The sequence below is a fragment of the Telopea speciosissima genome, chromosome 2 (genome assembly GCF_018873765.1).
Source record: "Telopea speciosissima isolate NSW1024214 ecotype Mountain lineage chromosome 2, Tspe_v1, whole genome shotgun sequence".
Taxonomy (NCBI): Eukaryota; Viridiplantae; Streptophyta; class Magnoliopsida; order Proteales; family Proteaceae; genus Telopea; species Telopea speciosissima.
In genome coordinates this window covers 39,803,410-39,827,207 of record NC_057917.1, presented here as the reverse complement: position 1 = coordinate 39,827,207, position 23,798 = coordinate 39,803,410, and the positions used below count along the sequence as shown (strand labels likewise).

At 39.7% G+C, this 23,798-nt stretch overlaps 1 protein-coding gene across 1 annotated transcript; it reads right to left on the bottom strand.

The window, feature by feature from the left end:
* Window positions 1-20,616: 20,616 nt before the first annotated feature.
* On the bottom strand, window positions 20,617-22,328 carry LOC122650702 (protein indeterminate-domain 5, chloroplastic-like). The gene is made up of 2 exons (XM_043844095.1): window positions 22,322-22,328; window positions 20,617-21,882 (listed from the first exon to the last, which is right to left on the bottom strand). The coding sequence occupies exons 1-2, from the start codon at window positions 22,326-22,328 to the stop codon at window positions 20,864-20,866; spliced, it is 1,026 nt and encodes a 341-aa protein (XP_043700030.1). The 3' UTR covers window positions 20,617-20,863.
* Window positions 22,329-23,798: the final 1,470 nt, after the last annotated feature.

Here is a 23,798-nt window from a genome sequence, read left to right as displayed (position 1 = left end):
CATCATTTTGCTTTGGCTAGCCAAAGGAATATAGGAACAATCTCTTGGAGAAGAGCTTTAAAGCACAAGGAATTGTTACTCACTAATTCCAGGTGGCTCATAGGTTCAAGAGATATTAAATTTTGGTTTGATAATTGGTCAGGATGGGGTCCTCTTTTGGACCATGTTGATGGGGCGATCAATCTTGATTTGGAGACTCGAGTTGGAGATGTGTTACATGTTGATGGCTCTTGGGATGACAATATCTTGATGCAAATTGATTCCCAGGAAGTTAGAGACAATATTTTGAGCACTAACTATTCCATTTCAAACAAGGATGATAAATTAATTTGGTCTCCAACTAGTGATGGTATTTTTACGAGAAAATCTGCTTGGAATATAATCAGAATCTCTTCGACTCCTAAACCATTTGCAAAATGGCTCTGGAATCGAGCTCTTCCCCTAAAAATTGGGTTCTTTTCTTGGCAAATCATGTGTAGTGACATCCCAACCGATGAATCGTTGAAAGGTTTGGGCGTTCCCTTGGTTTCCAAATGTCTTTGTTGTGCTTTGTCTGTTTGTGAGTCGACTTCACATTGCTTGGTGGAGGGAATGGCAGCTTTTAAGGTATGGAAATACTTCTCCTTAGTTTTTGATGTGGAGATTTTCATGTCCCAATATGCTAGGGGTCGTATGTTATTTTGGTAGGAGCATGCCAAGGAGAAAGGCATATATGGAAAAATCATGGGATTGATTACGTCTCTCATTTTTTGGGAATTGTGGAAGGAAAGGAACAACAGAAGGCAAGGAGGGAGACCAAGACTTGCTACAGTCATTGAGGAAGTGGTGAAAAATTAGGTGAAAGAAATCCCTTGTGTTGGTTCCTCTAAAAGATTAACTTCTTTTAGGGATAAAATTGTCGTCCAATTTTTTAATATTGCTCCAATCCAAATTCGTTGCAAACCGCCTTTAGCAGTTTTTTGTTGTCCCCCTTTCATTGCTGTAATACTCAATGTGGATGGAGTGTGTAGAGGTAACCCCGGAGTAGATGGAGGGGATGAGATTATTAGAGATGGAAGAGGAAAAGTTTTGGCTGCCTTTGCTAACTTTTATGGGGAGTGCACAAACTCCACTACGGAATTTAGAGCCTTAAGGGATGGTCTTAAGCTCTATGATGAAATGGATTTTGTTGATTTCCATGTAAATTTTGATTCTTCTTTGGTTGTGCATTGCGTCTCTTTAAAGAGATGCAATATTTGGAAGGGGTGGTACTGGTTCTATGAAATTCTGTCTTTGGTACAATCCCTTCGGCCAATGGTTTCTTTCACTTTTAGAGAGAGTAATAGAGTGGCTGATTGGTTAGCCAATTATGCCTGTGACTCAACGTCTAACACGACTTTTAATTCTTGGATTGACATTCCCCCGGAGCTGAGGAAAATAATTTGGGAGGAAGCAATGGGTTTACCTGTTATTCGTAATTAAATTTATTTTGTGAGGTTTATTATGTAGTTCCTATTTTCTGGATGAGAGAGTGAGTTATTTGTCTCTTTGGGTTGGGGTAAGGCGGGTTATGTCCCCCCTTGTAATTCTTGATCTTTTATGATTTGATTTTTTGACGAAATGCCAGGGGTCAACCCGGGTCCCAGATAATATTCGGGTTAAAAAAAAAGTAAGCCCACTTACCATGGAACTTCCATGGGATAGTTTGTATGAGATCATATCCAGCACACCTTCCATCTTGGAGTCAGATCCTATCTCATCTTCCCATATTTTTCATTGCTCATGCAATCTCATTGACAGCCTATGATCTCTATAATATCTCTCTTAATCTCTCTCAATATAGTATATGCAATATTCTCTAATGGTGATTGAGTTTCCAACCTGTGGATTCCTCTCACCTGTATATACTCAATCTTGTAAATCTTAAAGGTTAAGGCAATAACAATATTACACTTTCCAACATGGTATCATGAGCTTCTAGCTCCACCGAGCAAGAACTAATTTGATCCTCCCTCCCTCACATCTCCACCTAGTTGGTATCTCTCCCCTTCAAGTCATGGTCTCTCCTCCCTCCACTCCATCGACTACACCTAGTCTTAGTCAAATTCTCTCCATTAAATTATCCTCTAAAAACTATGTCTATTGGAGAACCCAAATTGTTCCCTACCTCAAAAGCCAACAACTATATGGCTAGGTCACTGGATCCAATCCCTGTCCTAAGGATGAAACGCAGGTTGAAGTATGGCACGAAAAAGACGCCTCCATCATGAGCATACTTATTTCTTCTCTCTCCGATGAGGCCATGCCTCTTGCTATCGGACCTAAAACAAGCAAGGACATTTGGGATGCCCTTCATGCGGCCTTCAGTTCTGCTTCTATGACGTGAATTCTTTCACTCAATGTCACCCTCTAGAACCTAATTCATAAACCCGAGGAGACTGTCACTCAATTTCTACATCGGGCCAAAGCCCTCTTTGATGAGCTCAGTGCTGCTGGCAAACCCCTCCCAACGGAAGATCTCAATATTCATATTTTTCATGCACTATGAACCAAATTTCAGTCTATGGTTTCCACCATGATGGTTCGTTCTGAGCCGATTTCCTATAGAGAATTACATGGCCTTCTTGTCAACCATGAGTACCTCATTGCATCCCGTCAAACTGTGATTGATCTTGCTACAAATGCTACTCCCAACATTGCTCAACAAAATCATGGCCCTCCCACTCAAACATATGGTCGTGGCTCCCCTGGTGGCCGTGGTCGTGGCAGGAGTGGTGGTGGTCGTGGTGCTTTGACTGGACCTAGTGGTTTTGGGTGCTCTAATGCATTCGCACATAGCTCCTACACGATCTATGGTAGGACCAATCGTCAAGCACCATTGTGCTATTATCGGAACAACCCATGGCCAACAATCCCCACCGCCATTCCCCACCCTAACCCAATCCAGCCCCAAACCAATTCCCCATCACCCTCTTCCTTCTCCCCATGCACAACCCTCCTTTATTGCCCATACCTCAGCCCCAACCGCATTACCCCCTACCCCAACCGCATTACACCTAGCACCAACTATTTTACACCCCACCCACTCCCCCATCTAGCCTTACTCATTGGATCTTGACACTAGTGCAACGCATCATGCAATGCCTAATCTACAGTCACCCTCATCTTGTACACTGTACAATGGTAAGCATAGTCTTTTGGTAGGTGATGATAACTCTATCCCTATCTAAAATATGGGTTCTTCTTCTCTTCCCTCTAACTCTCGCTCTTTATTTCTTTCTGATGTCTTACATGTACCTTCTCTTACTAATTCATTGCTTCCTGTTCATAAGTTTGCTTTTGACAACAACATGTTTTTTGAATTTCATGCTTCTCATTTTAATGTGAAGGATCCAACGTCCAATCGAGTTTTGCTTATGGGACCTAACAAAGATGGTCTCTATTATCTGCCCTCAGTGTCGTTGTCATCTTCATCCACCAATCTAGCACATCTCTCCTCCTACGATTGTTGACACCAAAGACTTGGTCATCCTCATGATCGTTCTCTTAGGATCATGTTGCGTGATGTCAAGCTTCCTCCATCTCACCACTTGTGCTACGCCTGTCAAATTGACAAATCATGGCATTTGACCCTTCGTGAATCTAGTAGTTGTAGTTGTTCTTCTCTTCATTTAATTTTCAGTGATATTTGGGGACCAGGCCCCACTGTTTCTTCTCTTGGACATCATTACTTTATAATTTTTGTGGATGATTTTACTAAGTATGTTAGGTTTTATCCCCTTAAAGTTAAATTTGATGCGTTTTCTATTTTCAAACAATTTCAAAACCTTGTTGAGCGATAATTTTCTAGGCCAACTAAAAATGTGCAAACCGATTGGGAAGGGAAGTATTGCTCCCTTACCTCCTATTTTGCCTCTCTTGGCATTCAGCATCGTATCTTCTACCCCCATACCCATGAGCAACAAGGCACCGTTGAAAGGCGTAATCACCACATTGCTGAGACCGGGCTCACCCACTTGTCTCAAAGCTCTGTGCCTCAGGCCTACTAGGATTATGCCTTTGAAACAGCAGTTTATCTAATCAATTGGATGCCCTCTCCTGTCATTGGCAGCATCTGCCCCTACTAACTCATCACAAATCATCCTCCTGATTATAGTTTTCTTAATGTTTTTGGTTGTCTTTATTTTCCCTTTATCAGAATGTACAATAGTCGTAAAATGGATCCATGGTCCGCTCCATGTGTCATCCCTGGGTACAATCACCATCACCATGGTTATCGTTGCATGCATCTTGAGCACATCGCATATATATTGCTCGCAATGTACGGTTCGATGAACTATGTTTTCCATTTCATGATCAACCCTCCACTTCACCCCCCCTCATCACTTACCTCCCCTCCTTGGGTTTCTCTCCCTGAGCCACTATACCTGATCCCCCATCCAACCCTCCACCCCCACCTCTCCCATACTTGCCTCAGTCACCCACTGTCCAATCACCCATCTCTAGATTGGACCACCTCTCCCCCTCACCTAGCCCGTCTCCCACTTTCTCTCTGACACCCCATACTACCCCCTCTTTGTACCCACCTCCTTAGTGACCTGTATGATGACCCTTTCACTGCTTTTCGTGCCAATATCGCCGAATCCACCCCTACCCCTTCAACCCCAACAAAACCCACCTATTATTCTCAAGCTAAAAAGGATCCCCAATGGCAGTTGGCCATGTTCAATGCGTTTTCCAGCTTACTACAAAATGGGACATGGTCTTTAGTGCCTCCTCCTACTAATGTAAACTTGGTTGGTTGTAAGTGGATGTACAGGATCAAGTGGAAGGAAGATGGAACAATCGAACATTACAAGGTAAGGGTTGTTGCCAAGGGGTTTCATTAGCAGTAAGGCCTTGATTTTGATGAGACTTTTAGTCCTGTTGTCAAGCCTACGACCATCCGTCGGGTGCTAGCTATGGCTATTTCCAATGGATGGGCGGTTCGGCAACTCGACGTCCAAAATGCTTTCTTGCATGGTATTCTTAATGAGGAAGTTTACATGGCTTAGCCTCAAGGGTTCAAAGATTCCAGTCGGCCCAATCATGTTTGTAAATTACACAAGTCTCTCTATGGCCTCAAGCAGGCCCCTCGTGCTTGGTTCAGCCATCTCTCGCAATTTTTTATTCAATTTGGTTTTTGGGCATCCAAAACCAACCCCTCATATTTATCTACACACAAGGCCCATGACATCTTATGTCCTTGTGTATGTGGATGACATTCTTATTATAGGGAATCTGTCCATGCATATTACAACTCTCCTCCAACAGCTAGTTTTTACATTTTCAATCAAGGATCTTGGACGTTTAAGCTTTTTCTAGGTATAGAAGCCACATACTGGCCAGATGGTGTCACTCTATCTCAATCATGGTATATTATAGATTTACTTCACCGGGCAAGTATGGCTGATTGCAAACCGGTTTTGACCCCCATGGCAACCACATTCAAAGCCTCATCTGCAGGGGGTGTGAATTTTTCTGACCCCACCAAATACCGGTCCATATTTGGTGCACTCCAATACATCACACTCACTCGTGCTGATGTCACCTTTTCTGTGAATCGCGCTTGTCAATTCATGTATTGCCCTATTGAAGACCATTGGTCAATGATGAAGCGTATTCTACATTATCTTAAATACACAATGAACTATGGGGTTCACATAACCAAGTCCTCTTCTCAAGACCTTTAAGCTTTCACGGACGTCGATTGGGCTGGTGATGGTGATGACCAGAAATCAACCAGCAGATATGCTATCTATATGGGACAAAATTTAATCTCTTGGGCATCCAAGAAGCAAAAGACCATTGCACGGTCCTCCCCTGAATCCGAATATAAAGCTCTTGCAGATGCTTGTGCAGAGCTGACCTGGCTTTAGTCCCTGTTCGGTGAGCTTGGTCTGAAAATGACTTAAGCTCCCATGTTGTGGTGTGACAATATTGACACAACATATCTCTCAGCAAACCCATTCTTTCACGTGCATACCAAACACGTGGAGATCGACTTCCACTTTGTACACGATAAAGTTGCCAAATGAGATCTTTAGGTCCATTTTATTTCCACAAAGGACCAGATTGCGAACATTATATCCAAGGGGCTCGGTATAGCGCGATTTTCTTTCCTTCGAGACAAGCTGAAGATTAGATCCATCAAATCTTCACCTTGAGGGGTTGTATCAGATCAAGTTTTATATATAGTTCACTCTTATGACAATCACACTTGAATCACTTTCAATCCATAGGTGGGAAAAAACCTTGCTCTTCGCCAAATACAGCCCTAAGAAGAAAGCTGAAAATTCGGCAAAGAAATTTGATTTAATTCCCAAATAAGAAGAAAAACACCCTATAGATTCACCTCTTGAATTTATGAATATACCAACTGCACTTGAGTGACTTGGATTCCCTAAAGATCATCCATCAATGACCTGGATTCCCTAACTAGTATTGTAAGCACTTGAGAACTTACTCATTACAAAAACACCAATGACAGAAATATTGGAAAATATAGGCTTGAGTCTTCAAGGTGTGTTATAGGGTCGCTTTCTTTAAGATGTAATTTGTCTCTACTACCAAGATTCGAACAGGTTGCAAACGAATCGTCATGTTTTTTGGGTAGTTTCTGGTTTGAAATAACCTGGGTATTTATAAAACACTTGGCCACTGTTCTCAACAAAGAGATCTTTTCATAATTGAATTTGGACCGTTCAAAGCGATGTAAGCATGCAAAGTGCGTGCGCCACTAATGCCTATACAACCCACTACCCACACTGGCATGGGCGCTCGGACGAATGTCATCTCACATACACCATAGCAAGCCCTTTTTATTAATTTGAAAGTTATATAACACTTTACTAAATATACCCAACAAAGTTTCTTCACCTGTCCGATGTGGGACTATTCCCAAACCCATTATTTTGAAAATACTATATAACAAGAAGGCTCTGAAAAAATTCAGCAACCTGTAACCCAGCCCTCAAATCATGCCCTTCCACATTAATCTGAAAAAAAAAATTTCCTTAAGATGCAGATGGACAAATTGTTAGAGCCATATACTCCAAACTCAACCATTTAACCTTTGTGAATGTAACATATTTTCACACTTCCATAACTATTTTCCTTGGTGACTTTCCAAGCGTGTCACTCCAGAAGCATTTAGCCTTTTCCAAATGGCTCTAATAGAAAAGAAACTGCTAGAAATAGAATAAATTAAAAGACAATATATGAAACAGGGGAAGACATTTTTTTTAAGACAATAATTTTCTCCGCTATCTTAAGTATGCAGTAGTTTCACCCCAAAAAAATAAAGAACAAGTATGCAGCTTGTCTCAAGAAATGATGTCTCCGAAAAACAATGCCCTCAAACTAGTTTTAAAAAAGACTGTAATTATTAACACCATAAGTTCACATGTAAATATTGCCTATACAAAATGGAATATAATTTTTTTTTTTAAATAAAGTAAACTTCACAAGATTTTCAACATATCAAATGGATGGCTGAGTAATGAGAGAGATATTGTCACACCCTAACCCCAGTTAAAAGGTATGGGGTAGGTACTCACCATCCACTGTGTGATAACGGTTGGTCTTCTATTCACATTCTACAGTGGAAACTAAAATCATATTCATTTTTATGCAACAACGGAAGATCTAAAATCATTAAACATTTAAACAAGACTCTGGTGGCCTTAAGCATTCAGAGGATTGAATTAAAATTGTTTTTTTTTTTTTTAATTTCTCCATTCACATAATATATACAATCAAACTATTGTGTCTAACTCATCATATTTTCTGTTGTACCTCTACAACCATCTCTTCGACTACATAAAAAGTAACTACTATCAGATTTACATCTATCTCAAACTTCTTAACAAAAAGCTACACTGTCTCAATCCACAATCTCGTAATCAGAGGTACGTATGTCATGCCCTTTGCCTCCAAGCGTACACCCCTCACACTGGTACTGGACATGGACATGCTCTGTAAAGAAATTAAAAATAGTGGGAGTGAGCTCAAGTAGCTTAGTGAGAAGAATAATATCCAACATCAACAAAACAAATCTTGCATACATGGATATTCATACTATCCACTCATAAAAAAACTGAATTATGTTCATTGATCTTCTCTAGGATTGTAGAGGTTTTTATAATAAATACAAGACTTAGACTTTGAGTAGGACTCGACATAGGAAGCCAACTATAGGACTCTCAAGTGGATTGGGAATCCTATAGTCAATTGATATGCCCCCTCAAGATGGGGATTCAAGCTTCAAATGTGTAGCTTGTCGCGAAAAAGCTGAAATCATGCAGTGGCAAGGCCTTTGGTCATAATATTAGCAAGTTGATCCTTGGTAGAGATGAACTGAACCAGCATTTCCTTTTTTGCAACCTTATCACGAACAAATTGAAAATCAATTTCAATGTGCTTTGTTCTGGTATGGAAAATTGGATTGGTAGAGAGATAAGTCATGCCAATATTGTCACACCAAATAATAGGAGGTACAGATTGCAGAACCTTGATTTCATGTAATAGGAATTGGAGCCAAGTAAGTTCAGCCAATGCGTCAGCCAAAGCCTTGTACTCCTACTTGATTGAAGAACATGCAACAGTTTTTTGTTATCATGACGACAAGGAAATAAGATTACTGCATTGAAAAATGGCATAACCTCCCATCGATTTTTTATCATCAGAGTTGCCTGCCTAGTCGACATCAATAAATGAAAGTAGTTAGAAGTCAGATGACCGGGAGAGAGGGAAACCGAGAGTACTAGTGGCTTTGAGATAGCGCGGGATGTGTTCAACCAAGGACTAGTGCTCTTTTGTAAGAGCATGCATAAACTGACAAGCACGGTTTATTGAAAAGGCAACATCAGGATGATCAGTATAATAAACTAGAGTGCACCAATAATGGAGTGATACTTTGGTGCATCAAGAAAGGGCACGGCCCCTGTGGCCAATGGTGATGCAGTACTAAAGATTGGTATCTGAATAGGCTTTCAGTTAGTCATACCATTACGTTTTAACAAATCAACAATGTACCGATGTTAGGTTAATAGTAGACCGCTAGAATGATATATGGCTTCAATACTAAGATAGTAACTGAGGGGTCACAAATCCTTGATGGAAAACTCAGTAGAAAGAGAATGTAGTAGGACATCAATGTGAGATGATTTTTTTTGGTAACCAGGGTATCATCAACATAAACAAAAAAAAAAGTAGTAACATTACTGTGCAAATAAATAAATAATGAAGGATCTGTTTGAGACGCCTTAAAGTTGGAATGCAAGAGGCGATGAAACCATGCACGGGGAGCCTATTTGAGCCCATATAAGGAGTTGTGAAGGTGACAGATATGGTTAGGGTAGTTCTTGTCCTTAAATTTTGGTGGTTGAGCCATATAAACCTCCTCAGTTAGTAAGACATGAGGAAAGGCATTCCAAACATTCAATTGCTAGATAGACCATCGTGGAGAGCTAGCATGAGAGAGAACAGTTCTAATTATGATGGGTTTAACCATTGGATTTAAAGTTTCATTGAAATCAATACCCTGTTCTTAATAGAACCCCTTGAAGACTAGCCGGGACTTATAACGTTCAAGAGAATTATCAGCATTTCTTTTGATTCTATACACCCATTTACAACCCACTAGGTTCATGTGTGAGTGATGTGGGACAAGAGACCAAGTACCATTCTGCATCAAATCATTAAATTCATTGGCCATAGCTATAAGCCAATTAAGAAATTGATTAACTTTAGTAAACAAGTAGATTCAAATGTGGTGGTGGCGATATGAACTTTTGGTTTGGTACGAGGTCGTAAGGTCATGGGATGACCACTAGGAGTGGGTGGAGGGTGGAATAGGTAATGTTTGTAGGGTTAAGTGGGGGGAGATGGGGTAAGAAGCGTACAAGTACTGAATACCCTTAGTTTTTAATGGAGGAGAAGATGTAAGAGAAGATGAAGGAGACCCTAGAGGAGATACTACTAGGGAGGGGGTTTATGGACCAAGGACAAGGAAGCAAAGGGTGGCCATGTAGGGGAAGGGAGATTTAGTGGTGGTGAGGTGGGTGGAGTAGGGTATGTTGGTCAAACAACGGTCCAGGGATCAAACCATGGTTCCCTAGGGAAACCAATATATAGAAAAAATAGGGTTTTGCATGCCTTGGGTTATCCCATGGTGTCCCATGGGTGCCCCATTAAATTTTAGGGTTTCCCATGGTCGCCCATGGGAACCCTGGTGCATCCCTATTAGGGTTTCTCCTTCCCTATTGCATCCCATAAAATTAATTATCACAATAGGGATGGAGAAATTCATCTCTAGTCCATCACAGGGCAAGAGGGATCCATCCCATACTCGAATGCGCAACGGAAATTAATCGATTCGAGTTTCTTTCGCATCCCATAAATATTAATAATCAATAAACTGAAGGAATTAATAAAGAACTACTAACCTGGTGAGCCTCAAGTGTTGCTCCTCCAATAGACAATGGTTCTTCCTCCAGTGAGCGCTCCAAGCAAACAGATCTGAACCTCCAATGGTGCTACCAAGGTTCTTCAAGCCAATCCCAGATGCTCTCGAACTCTTCAGCACAGATCTAGGGTTTCTCAAACCCTAACTCTCAAACACAGATGAGAGAAGCAAGAAGAAGAAGAGAGATCATAAGAGGGAGAGAGAGAAACCAAAAACGTAGGAGAGAGAGTGTCTGCTCAAAAAATATGGAGAGCTTTTTTTTTTCTTTTGCGTTTTGGTCCCCTATATATAAGCCTAGGGTTTAATTAAAAACCCTGATGGATTAATTAATCCCAGTGAGAGTCATACTCTCTCTCTCTTTGTTTGACACTTCTGTTTAAACTCAAAGTGCTACACAGGTGAAGAAGCAGAATCTAATAGAGAAAGTATTAATTAGATTCTTTATTTAATTATTAATGGATAATTATAATTAGCACCAAGTCCATTAATTAAATAAAGAGTCAATTAAATTAGCAAATTCCAAATAACTCCCTATATGATAACAATTTATCATATACAGCCCCCCCACTAATCAACACCATCATTATGGAATCTAGGGCATGTACATATGTACTGCCAAACCCCAATCCATAGTACATGTCCATATAAGAGAGTATGTGCATCTAATCGGGACCCGTAAAACTCGATTAAACACTTTATTTAAAATAACTACAAATAATGCATCGTTTTATGTAAAATAAATTTTACAGAACCATTTCCAAAACTGCACTAGATCCAGATTTTGATCCGACCATACACAGACAATCTCTATCTTGGTGTTCCCCAATCGGGCAATGGTAACCATGTTAAGTAACTCCTTCACTCACAAAGCGTTCACGCATTCCCAGAACACTGGCTTTGACTTGCTTAAGTCTCAGTCATAGATGAACCAAAGAATGCGGTCACACTTTGCAGTGACAGGGTTCCCTTAGGTAAAAGGGTGTCGGTGATACATGTCTATCCCTTCCTACATCTGGCAGTAATACATGAGGGAATTGACAAAGTAGATTCTTCGCCAATACACACATCAACATGTGAGTACTAGCATTCGTACCTTGACATCACATGTCTAAGCATACCCAATGCGACGACCATATGATAAAGGTGCCCAGCCCAAACCCTATGTCGTGACTACCATTTTAAGTATAACTTACGGACACATAATGCTCAAAAAGTTTATATCGCATGTGATAATATTAAACTAAAATGTATAAAAGTTCAATACAAAGGTAAATCGGGTTGAATCGGACCGAAGCGGGTTTGATGGACACACATATCCAACAATCTCCCACTTGTACATCAAAGCCAATTCCCATACATTTTAAACCCATGCCCTCCATGTGTTTTTCAAACACTCCAGGAGACAAACCCTTTGTCATGGCATCTGACACATTTTCAGTTGTGTCTACTTTGGAGATACTCATGTCGCTCTGCTAGATAATCTCTCTGATGAGATGATACTTTCGCTGCACGTGCTTGTTCCTCTGATGAGCCCTAGGCTCCTTAGCTTGTGCAATGGCCCCTCTGTTGTCATATAACAGGGGAATAGGGCCTTCGACAAGATCAGGGACTACTCCAAAAACGTTAGAAACTTCCTAACCTAAACACCTTATTAGCCGCATCATATGATGCAAGGTGTTCATAAAAATTGGGATCGGCTGTAGATTTCTATTTTGTACTCCTCTACATAATGGCACATCCACTCATTAGACTCGTAACGACTCACAATACCTACTGTATAGCAAATGTCTGGCCTCGTACATGACATGACGTACATAAGTCCCCCTGTCGAAAAGGGACATTTCCCCGTTTGGAGTTCTCCATGCAAAATCTGGCCAGGACTTTATCTATATAGGGAGCCTATCACAAGCCTAGCATCCTTTTCTGGCGATCTCTTACGAGTTTAATCCCAAGGATATAACTAGCTTCACCAAGGTCTTTCATTGAAAATGTTGTGGATAACCACTGTTTTACTGATGAAAGGAATCCTACATCGTTACCCATCAGCAATATGTCATCTACGTATAAAATAAGAAAACATACTGCCCTCCCACTGATCTTCTTGTAAATGCATGGTTCATCCATGTTTTGATCAAAACAAAATGATTTGATTGATTGATCAAACCTGATGTTCCAGCTTCTGGAAGCCTACTTCAGTCCATAAGTGGACCTCTGCAATTTGCATACCTTTCTTTCTTCCTCCAAGGAAGAGAACCCCTCTGGCTATTACATGTAGATTTTCTCTTGGAGAAATCCATTTAAAAATGCAGTCTGCACATCCATCTGCCAGATCTCAAAATCAAAGTGTGCGGCGATTGCAAATAAAATCCTGATAGATTTCATCATCGCCACCGGTGAAAAAGTTTCCTCATAGTCTATACCCTCATTCTGGGTATAGCCCTTTGCCACCAATCTCGCTTTCAACCTTTTGACTTTTCCTTCAGCGCCCTTCTTCCTCTTGAAGATCCATTTACATCCAATAGGCTTGACGCCAGCTGATGGATCGACTAGAGTCCAGATCTTGTTGGAATGCATCGAATTAATCTCAGAGCGCATTGCCTCCAGCCACCTAGTGACATCAACATCTTTAAGAGCCTCAGAGTATGTCATCGGATCATAATCCGATTCAACCGATACCATGTGGAACTCTTTAATAGTTTCCTCTTCGGTTAGAAGAGTTAGCCTGGTGGGTGGTCTAATAGTCCTCCCACTGCGTCGAGGTTCTTCAGGTGTTGGTATTTCAGTGGGTATGTCAATTGGTCTCATTTTTGGAAGTGACGTTGCTAAGTTATCTGATAACTCTTTAATGACTACAGATTTGGACCTCTTGGTCAACATTTCTTCCTCCAGAAATGTGACGTTTTGCTTACTATGACCTTCTGGTCAACTAGGTCATAGAAATAATATCCTATCATGCCTTTGGGGTAGCCTATGAAATGACATCTTGAAGTCCTGGATTCCAACTTGTTTGTCTATTGCTTTTGCACATGTGCTATGCAACCCCATACCCTAAGGTGTTGAATACTGGGCTTACGCCCTTTCTATAACTCAAAGGGTGTCTTGGCTACAGACTTGGATGGAACCCTATTCAAGATGTAAATTGCCATATCCAATAGGGTCCGATTGCGTCGTTCGGATACACCATTTTGTTGTGGTGTTCCTGGATTAGTTAGTTGACTAACTATCCCTTGCGATATGAGGTATTCTTTAAATTCATCCGATAGATACTCGCCTCCACGATCTGATCGTAAGGACTTGACACGTTTTGAGCTGTCTTTCGACCTCGGCTTGGAACTCTTTGAATTTATCAAAGGCTTCCAATTTTCTACGCATCAGGTATATATATCCATATCTAGAGTAATCATCGGTGAAAGTAATAAACTACTCATACCCATACATCGCTTGTATGTTTATGGGTCCACACACATCAGTGTGTATCAACTATAACAGATCTGTGGCTCTAGTACCTTTATTGCTAAAGGGTTTCTTGGTTATTTTGCCCTGAAGGCATGACTCACAGGTTGGAAATGATTCCACCCTCAGACTCTCTACTGATTCAGTCCACATTAATGTGACCTAATCTTAGATGCCATAGATATGTTGAGTTCACTAGAGCTGCTTTCCATTTCAAATCAACATTCGAAATCATATTTTTTCTAATAGGGCAATCTAGGAAGTACAAACCACTTTGCATATATCCAGATGCCACAAAAGAATTATTAGAATGAATAATTAACTTAATATTAAAGAAAAAACTATATCCGTCCAAAATAAGTTTTGAAACTAAGATTATCTTCCTCTTAAAAGATGGTACATAATAGCAATCCTTTAAAACTAAACAAGCAGAACTAAAATTCAAAATAAAAGTTCCCACGGCTAATGCCATGGTCTCAACTCCAATGCCCATCCGAAGACGCACCTCATTTCTTTCCAGATTCCTTGTCTCCTTGAACCCCTGCAAATCATTGCAAATGTGAACAGTGGAACCACTATCCACCAACCAAGAATTGATCGGTTCAAAAGACAAATTAGACTCATAAAGAACGTGAACATCACATGTACCTTCTTTAGTAGCCTCAATTTCATCCGGCTTCTTATCTTTCACAGTAGCTAGGTAAGCACGATAATGCCTTTTCCAGTGACCCTCCTTCTTGCAATAGAAGCACTTGCCTTTGCCTTTATTGCCAGACTTCCCACCCTTGGGTTTCAGGTGCTTGCCCTTACTTCCCTTTTTCTTCTTCTTTCCATTTGAAGAAGGCTTCACATCAGTTGCATTAACCTCAGCCTTGTCCTTTTTCAAGGAACCCTCAGCCTCTACCAACGAGTTAGCAAGCTCAGTGAGCTCCATCTCCTTGTCAGACAGTAGGACATCTTAAAGGGAGTGTAGGCAGAAGTGAGTGATGCTAAGATCACATCGGTCTTGTATCGCAGGCTGAATTCAGTCTCCATAGATTCCAGTTTTTCAAACTGATTGATCATTTTTATTACATGATCCATCACTGGAGTCCCTTGGGACATCTTGGAGTTATGGATTTGACCCACCACGTCAAAGTGGGCGTGTGTCAACTGCCTGTTGAACAATTTAGCAAGCTTGTCCATTTTACCCCCAGCTGTGCGTATATCCTTGACCGAGTCCACAACTGATTTTTCCAACGATCCTAGGATATAAAGTGATGCCTTAGAATCCCTCATGAGGAACTCCTGCATCTCTTCATTTTCCTCAAAATCGTTTGGGTCGGGTTGAGGAGGAACTTGTTCATCAAGAACCGTATATAGTCCTTCTGCAGTCAGGAGCAATTTAATGCTCCGGTACCAATCGATATAGTTTGTACCATTAAGTTTGTATTCACTAATGAGTGTTAATAGGTTAAAATTAACGACAGCCATTGTATAAAGATCTACACACGTACAAGTAAAACACATACGAATTAACAACCATTGATAAAAAATTGAGCATACACACATCAATGGTCTTTCATGATTTAGGTCTTCCTCATGACCCAAAAGATGAATTGGATACCTACAACCTTTGCATGCATAACTTACCCTGTCGGGAGTCATTATGCACATCGGGGTAGTGAGAACTAAGCTATCCGCCTCATGGGCTTCCAATATTTTTGACCACCTGGGTGTCATGCCCATATCCTATCGGCTAACATACACCCAAGTCATGTATTTACCTACTGCATTAGTTAGAATCATGGAATCATGAAAGATGGCCCACTGTCACAGTGCCCTCTCACTATCTATACCCTAACGTATCTAGATCGAGGTAAATATAGATAATCATGTGACAGTGGTCCTGGCAATGTCCTGTCGGCATATGCGGGGCATATCACACAATCTCTACATTTATCTTCAATAGGAGGCCATGGACATGTCTACCGATTGAGACTAGTCCATATCATACATGTATTATTAAAGAGGGATTAAACAACTTTCACATATCATGGATAGATTTAAAAACAACATAATTAATCAACATTAATTAAAAGTGATTATGGGATGATGACATTTTTATTAGAAGCAATTAAAGAACCCTCCTAAGAAAAATAAACTAATAACTTGGGTGCATCAATCATGCTATGGTTGCCACGCCTCGATCATCTCTTCCGCCCGATCACGTCTTCAAAGTAAATCTTTGAGCATCATATGTGGATCACCATCAACATGCCCTGGGAGTCCTAGCTCCTCTAAAATTACAATGAAAACCTAGGAAAAAATTCTATACACTTTTCTTTCCATGATAATAAAGAAACCCTGCATGGAGAAACCAACCCACCATTTGGGTTGCCCATGGGGTAGAGTACATTTGTTTATAAAAAAGATAGGGGGAGAGAGAGAAAGAGAGAGAAGCATCACATCCACCCTTAACCTCATATATCATATACATAGACAATCCATCCATTTTATTAGAATGCCATTCCCATAATCACATTATAACATAATCTCATGCATGGGCATTGTTAAAACAAGTAATAAAAAATAACATGGATTTCCTCAATTATTGAATCACCACATCACATGTGATAACATGTATCCAAACTCAAAAATTAAAATCATATTTAATTACAACTGAGTGGAGGGAGGGATCCTTCACCCATCTTCTTCCTTTAAAATAAAAAATTCTATTTTTCCCGTAGGTAGTAGCCACTGGCACCGTAGGCAGAAGCGACTGGCATCGTAGGTAGCAGCCCAAAATAAAAAAAAATACGTAAATGGGCAGGGAAAAGGGAGAGGGGCGTGCATAAAGGCTTGGCAGCTTGCTCTCCCCCCCCCACATGATTAAAAATTAAAAAAAAATAATCATTTATTTGGATACATGCTTCAATAATTGGAATAAATAAATCAATAATCAAATCCATCATACATGGGTAGGTTGTTACACCAACAACCTTGTAACTACCGAAGTGCACATGGGAAGGTTGTTACAACAACCATATTATAACCACCCATGTGCCAACTTGCATCCCACTCATGATAATCATATTAACCATTAATTATTCAATATTCATGGGTGGGAAAGGTGGCTCTGATACCACATTGTTGGTCAAACAATGGTCTAGGGATCAAACCATGGTTTCCTAGGGAAACCAATATACAAAAAAAATAGGGTTTTGCACGCCCTGGGTTATCCCATGGTGTCCCATGGGTACCCCATTAAATTTTAGGGTTTCCCATGGTCGCCCATGGGAACCCTGGTGCATCCCTATTAGGGTTTCTCCTTCCCCATTACGTCCCATAAAATTAATTATCACAATAGGGACGGAGAAATTCATCTCTAGTCCATCACATGGCAAGAGGAATTCATCCCATACTCGAATGCGCAATGAAAATTAATCGATTCGAGTTTCTTTCGCATCCCATAAATATTAATAATCAATAAACTGAAGGAATTAATAAAGAACTGCTAACCTGGTGAGCCTCAAGTGTTGCTCCTCCAATAGACAGTGGTTTTTCCTCTAGTAAGCGCTCCAAGCAAATAGATCTGAACCTCTAATGGTGCTACCAAGGTTCTTCAAGCCAATCCTAGATGCTCTCAAACTCTTCAGCATAGATCTAGGGTTTCTCAAACCCTAACTCTCAAACACAGATGAGAGAAGCAAGAAGAAGAAGAGAGATCACAAGAAGGAGAGAGAGAAACCAAAAATGTAGGAGAGACAGTGTCTGCTCAAAAAATGTGGAGAGCTTTTTTTTTTCTTTTGCATTTTGATCCCCTATATATAAGCCTAGGGTTTAATTAAAAACCCTGAAGGATTAATTAATCCCAGTGAGAGTCATACTCTCTCTCTCTCTTTGTTTGGCAGTTCTGTTTAAACTCAAAGTGCTGCACAGGTGAAGAAGCAGAATCTAATAGGGAAAGTATTAATTAGATTCTTTATTTAATTATTAATGAATAATTATAATTAGTACCAAATCCATTAATTAAATAAAGATCCAATTAAATTAACAAATTCCAAATAACTCTCTATATGATAACAATTTATCATATACAGCTTCCCCTACTAATCAACACCATCATTATGGAATCTAGGGCATGTACACATGTACTGCCAAACCTCAATCCATAGTACATGTCCATATAAGAGAGTCTGTGCATCTGATCGGGTCCCGCAAAACTCGTTAAACACTTTATTTAAAATAACTATAAATAATGTATCATTTTATATAAAATAAATTTTGTAAAACCATTTCCAAAATGGCACTAGATCCAGATTCCGATCCGACCATACACAGACAATCTCTATCTTAGTGTTCCCCAATCGGGCAATGGTAACCATGTTGAGTAACTCCTTCACTCACAAAGCGTTCACGCATTCCCAGAACACCGACTTTGACTCGCTTGAGTTCCAGTCATAGATGAACCAAAGAATGTGGTTACACTTTGCAGTGACAGGGTTCCCTCAGGTAAAAGGGTGTCGGTGACACATGTCTATCCCTTCCTACATCTGGCAGTAATACATGAGGGAATCGACAAAGTAGATTCTTCGCCAATACACAAATCAACATGTGAGTACTCGCATTCGTACCTTGACACCACATGTCTAGGCATACCCAATGCGATGACCATATGATAAGGGTGCCAAACCCAAACCCTAGTCGTGACTACCATTTTAAGTGTAACTTACAGACACATAATGCTACAAAAGTTTATATCGCATGTGATAATATTAAACTAAAATGTATAAAAGTTCAATACAAAGGTAAACCGGGTTGAATCGGACCGAACCGGGTTTGATGCACTACAAGAAATTGGTGCAATGACGGCACTTTGGGTTGAGTTATTGCGGCATATTTTACAAACGTCGTCATATATGAAGATATACCGACATTTTATTAAAAATGCCGTCATATATAAAGGTATAACAGCGCATGGGTTTAAATGCCGTCATATATAAATATATAACGGCGTTTGATCACAATCGCCATTAAATAAAGCAGTTTCCACGGCATTTTTTAACAAGTGCCACTGTAGTTTACTATGTAATAATGGTTTTTTTTTTTTTTTAACGGCAGTTTTCAAAGAAAATGCCTTTGTATTTCACAATACAACGGCGTTTATTTATAAACGCCGTATAAAGTAATACTTTTCAGCTCAAGAAAACCCCAAAATCATTTCACTTCCCCGCGTTTTCCATCTCCATCTCAAAAACATTTTCGTTTTGCCCGCTCTTGCCATCTCTCTCTCAAAGTTCTCTCAAGTCTTTTTCCCCTTTCTACCGTCAAACTTCTCTGAAATCCCTTGCAAAAGACAGAGCAATGGTGAATCGGCGACACTAATTCTCGCAAGTCCCACAAGGTTCGATCCCATTGAACCCTTCTTCTCTGTTTTTTTCTTACATGTTTTGATTTGTCAGAAAGTGTGGGTTCTTGTATTGTATTTGATCTGTTGTTAGTATTTCAAGTTTTTTGTCCAAATTCTTTTGTTTAGGGTTTCTGTTGTTAATTCTGTTGTTTTAAATTATTTTTTTTTAATCTTAAACTCTCCTTTCTCTCTTGCTCTCTGTGTTTCTGCTTCGATTCATTCTGTGTTTGTCTTTGGATTTGCTTATGTTTATATATGTAATGTGGTTTTGATCTTTAAGGGGGGAGAGTATTTTCTACTTCTCTCTTTCATCTTCGTTCATTCGATTCTTTTGCTTCGTTTAAGCACCAAAGAAGATCGGTTTGATTTCTGAAATTCTAATGGGGATCATCGTCAGCATCGCTTTGAGGGCATGAGGTTTATGGCCTGTGGGGTGTTGATATATCATACTACAGTACTAATACTACTGGGTATGGTCGTATGGAACATGGATAGAGTCAGATCGACCTCCACTAACTTCTCTGTCAATGATTGAGTCAATTCACGAAAAAGGAGAGGAGGAGAAAGATGGAGACCCCAAGAGAAGATGTTGACATTTCAGCAAGCAATCAATATAAAATAGAGCAGTTAAAGAGATGGGTAAAACTTATAAAACATAAAAGGATGGTTAAAGGTGGAGGAGGGGAGAGGAGAAGAGTGGAGTGGAGAGATGCCATTCTAGTGAATAGGAGTCAACGTAGAAAGACAATAGGAGAAGTGTGGTTTTGTGTCTTCTGTGTCTTCAGAGAATGTCAACCCAACCCAATCCCATAGAATTCAAATTCACCATTTGTATATTCTTTACTATTAGGTAACAGGTAGGACACTTTCTTTTTTTAAAGAGGAAATTGAAGAAACCACCCAAGATTTCTGTTTTTTTTTTTCTTTTCCACCTTTGAAGGTGCATGAAGGAATATCTCTCTCTATCTCTCTATCTCTCTATCTCTGTGTGCTGTAATGGGAGTGTCGAAGAAGATATAGAAAACAAAGAATGGCATCCCTTGTATACAAACAATGGCGTACGACTAGAGATTAATACCCACCCACATTATGAAATTCCACAATAAGAGATTAAGAGTGCTTGAATTGCCCAACCAATGTGTATGATCAAGCCAAATTAATGAAGCTAACCGCATCTGCATTATATACTTGAGATGAACTCAACATGAAGGAAATGTCTATTTCTGTTGAGTTACTCTCCTTTCTAGGTTTACCCAGAAAAAGAGAACAAAAAGGATAGAGAAGAAAATAAAAGCAACTATTCTCAGTTCATCACCATCTATAATCAAAACAGCTACTCACAGAAAGAGGTTTAAAGGGAAGAACTTATAAGCACATGTACTTTGAGAGTACTATTAAGCAAAAACGTCACAGTTTCTCCCCTTCCCCAAAGCAAATTGACAAGGTTTTTGAGTCACTTACCTAAATTTTATTTTTCTTTCTATCTGCCAAGATCATCTTTACTGAAGATGATTAGCGCCGCCTCCAAAGGATCAACCAGAACCCGACTTCATTTCTGGATCCAGGGAACTGATATCAATACCATGTTGTTCTCTTTGTGATAACCCACCTCCCATGCTCCTTACCATCCCTCCAACACCTAAGAAGTCTCTTGTTAACCTATCAGATCCTCCAAGAATCACTGTAAGATTTTGATGCAACTTGGGTTCTTCCATGTTTCCAAAATTGGTCTCTTGTTCATGTCCACCACTATTACAATTCACTCCAAAGGTAGGGATTCCTCCTGAAGCATCTCCAAAAATGGAGGAGCCACCATTTGCTAGAGAATTCATTAGATCTTGGAGATGATTTTCATTTTCCATCTTTGACAATGTTTCACCCCCACCACCTCCAAAATTAGCCCTAAAATTAGCAGTCAAGTGAGACCTGTCAGATTTAGGACCACTTAATGAAGAACTGCCAAAACCTCTAAGCAAAGAAACACTTCCACTGCTTGCTCTTGAACCCATTTGAGCAGCTTTTTGAAGCAAAGCTGTTGCAGACATTTGAGGAATAACAACTTCATTTTGTACTGAATTGTTGTAAAGAGAAGAGACACTTGACCCAATGTGATCACCCATTAGGTTAGAAGAAAAGAGGGAATTTCCTTCTCCACCAGCATTTCCATTGAACTGTTCAGGAATTAGTAACCCAGAAGAGGACAATTGACTGTTGTTATTGTTGACATTGTTGCTATTATTGATGCTGCTATTGGAAAAAAAGCTGAGATTGAAGAGATTGGCAGCAGCTGCAGCTGCAGAAGAAGAGGAATTACTTGTACTGCTTTGAAGTTCAAGTAGTTGCATTAGTCCATGGAAGGTCTTATTTTGTAACAGTCCATGGTGGGGCTCTTCATGGTATTCTTGATTTGAAGCTCCTGGTAGGAAGAAGGCAGATGAATGGGTTTGCTGAGGTGATCGAAACAATGAAGAAGGATTCGATTGCGAGATGAAATGATTAAATTGTGCTCCTCCGGAACCATCCCTTTTTAGAGGAGTAGAACCTCCTTGACCTTACATATTTCCTACATCAAAATTCTATACAATTGATTTGCTTCCGCCCACCATCCCTTTTCCTACAGATCTATGCCAAAGCTTACAGATAAGATGTTTTTTTTAAGTTATAAATCATTTAAGTGTATCAGTTTTTGGGTAGACAGTTTGACTGCATTTGTATTTTTTTGAAAAATGTTGAAATTGATGCTTCCCACTAGGATATTTGGGTGTTTTGAATTAGTTTGTTGGCACAATAGCTTATCAATGTGTGGGATCTTTCATATTTATTGCAAAGCCTCTCCCTATCAGACTAGTTCTTGAGTCTCCTCTCAATTAGAGGAACATGAAGGAAAAGAAAAAGAAACAAAAATGAAAAGGACAGTTATTGGATGTCTGCTTTCAGTAATGGAGAGCACCTTGATCTAAAAAAATGAAAAAATAGGGCCCTGCTCTTACCTGCCATTCATTGCTTCTTTTCTCAGTAATTTCTTTGTCTTCCCTAATCCCAATCATTTGTATCTCCCTGTCATACCCAGACCTATATCATCCAATCAAGTCCTTCTGGGCTGAAGATCACATCTCATGATAAATATCTTATTAAAATCTGACCTATTTCAAATTGTAGAAACAGGTCAGATATCCATCTTTGGATGTTATGAGATTGCAGCCTGAGGCTAGATATCCATCTCCTTCTGGGATGGTTTATTGGGTTTTATTAGGCATGGTAATGGGGTAGGGTTATGAGATTGCAGCCCTGAGGTTAGATATCCATCTCTGGATGTTATGCATAAGGTGAGTGGGGTCATTGCATTGGTTTTTAGCCAGTCATATGAAATAGCATGTAATGGAAAAGATTGATAAGAAGAATTTTTAATCCTCAATGGTGGTCTGGTTGGAGAAAAGCAAATTGGATAAAAGGTTCAGGAGGGACGAGTCTCTTAGGTGCTCAGTTATAAGACGTAGAGGTCTTGCTACCTAGAGTCTCTTTGAGAATGGGCAAGAGACAAAACGATGTCACATTGTTTCCTATTCAAAGTTTTTTTTTTTTAAATGAGAAGAGAAATATTATAAAACAAAAGAAAAGATTACACAGTATTGAGAAGAGTATCTACTCTCACCAACAAAACAGGAAGGGGAAATAAATAAATAGAGTTTATTGTAGCAGAAGTAACCTGAGAATGACTAGAGTTTATTGCAGGTTTATTAGGTTTACATTGAGACTACATAAATAAGAACAGCTCCATCTACTATGATCTAGTCCTTATTCACTAGTCAAAAGCTTTAGCCCAAGTTTTAAAACCACTAAATTTGAGAATGCTTACAGCAATCTGGAAGCAATATATTGTATTATATTGTATGACAATTATAATGGATCACCAATATATTCATGATGTCTTCACTCTCTCACTCTTTCACCCAAAATGCAAACCCACCAAAGGAGAGATGGCAGTTACATAAATCAGGCGACAAGAGATATCATAGTAAGTATTTGTCAAGGTTAATAATGTTTATAAAATTTATGCATATTCTTGGGTATCTATTGGAATGTCCGTTGTTAACCTGTTATACATTGGTTTATAGGATAAGTTTGAAGAGAAATTGGAAGAACTACCCCCAAAAATGAGAGAGACGAGTGTTGTCCAAAACGATCTTTTTGTGGAAGCATTTGGCGTTGATCCTCCAGGCCGAGTGCGCGGTGCAGGCCTAGGCGTAAAGCCGAGTACTCTTGGCCTTACACAAAGAAATATTGAGGAGAGACGGGAGAAAGAAGAAAGACAAAGAGAATTTGCAAGCATGAAGGAAGAAATTGCTGATTTGAAACGTGTTGTAGCTGATCTATTCCAAATACTTCGGGGTAGAAGTAGTTCGGAAAGTTCAACTCACTTATGTAAGTAATAAAATTATAAAATTTTGTTGGTTTTTTATTTTAATT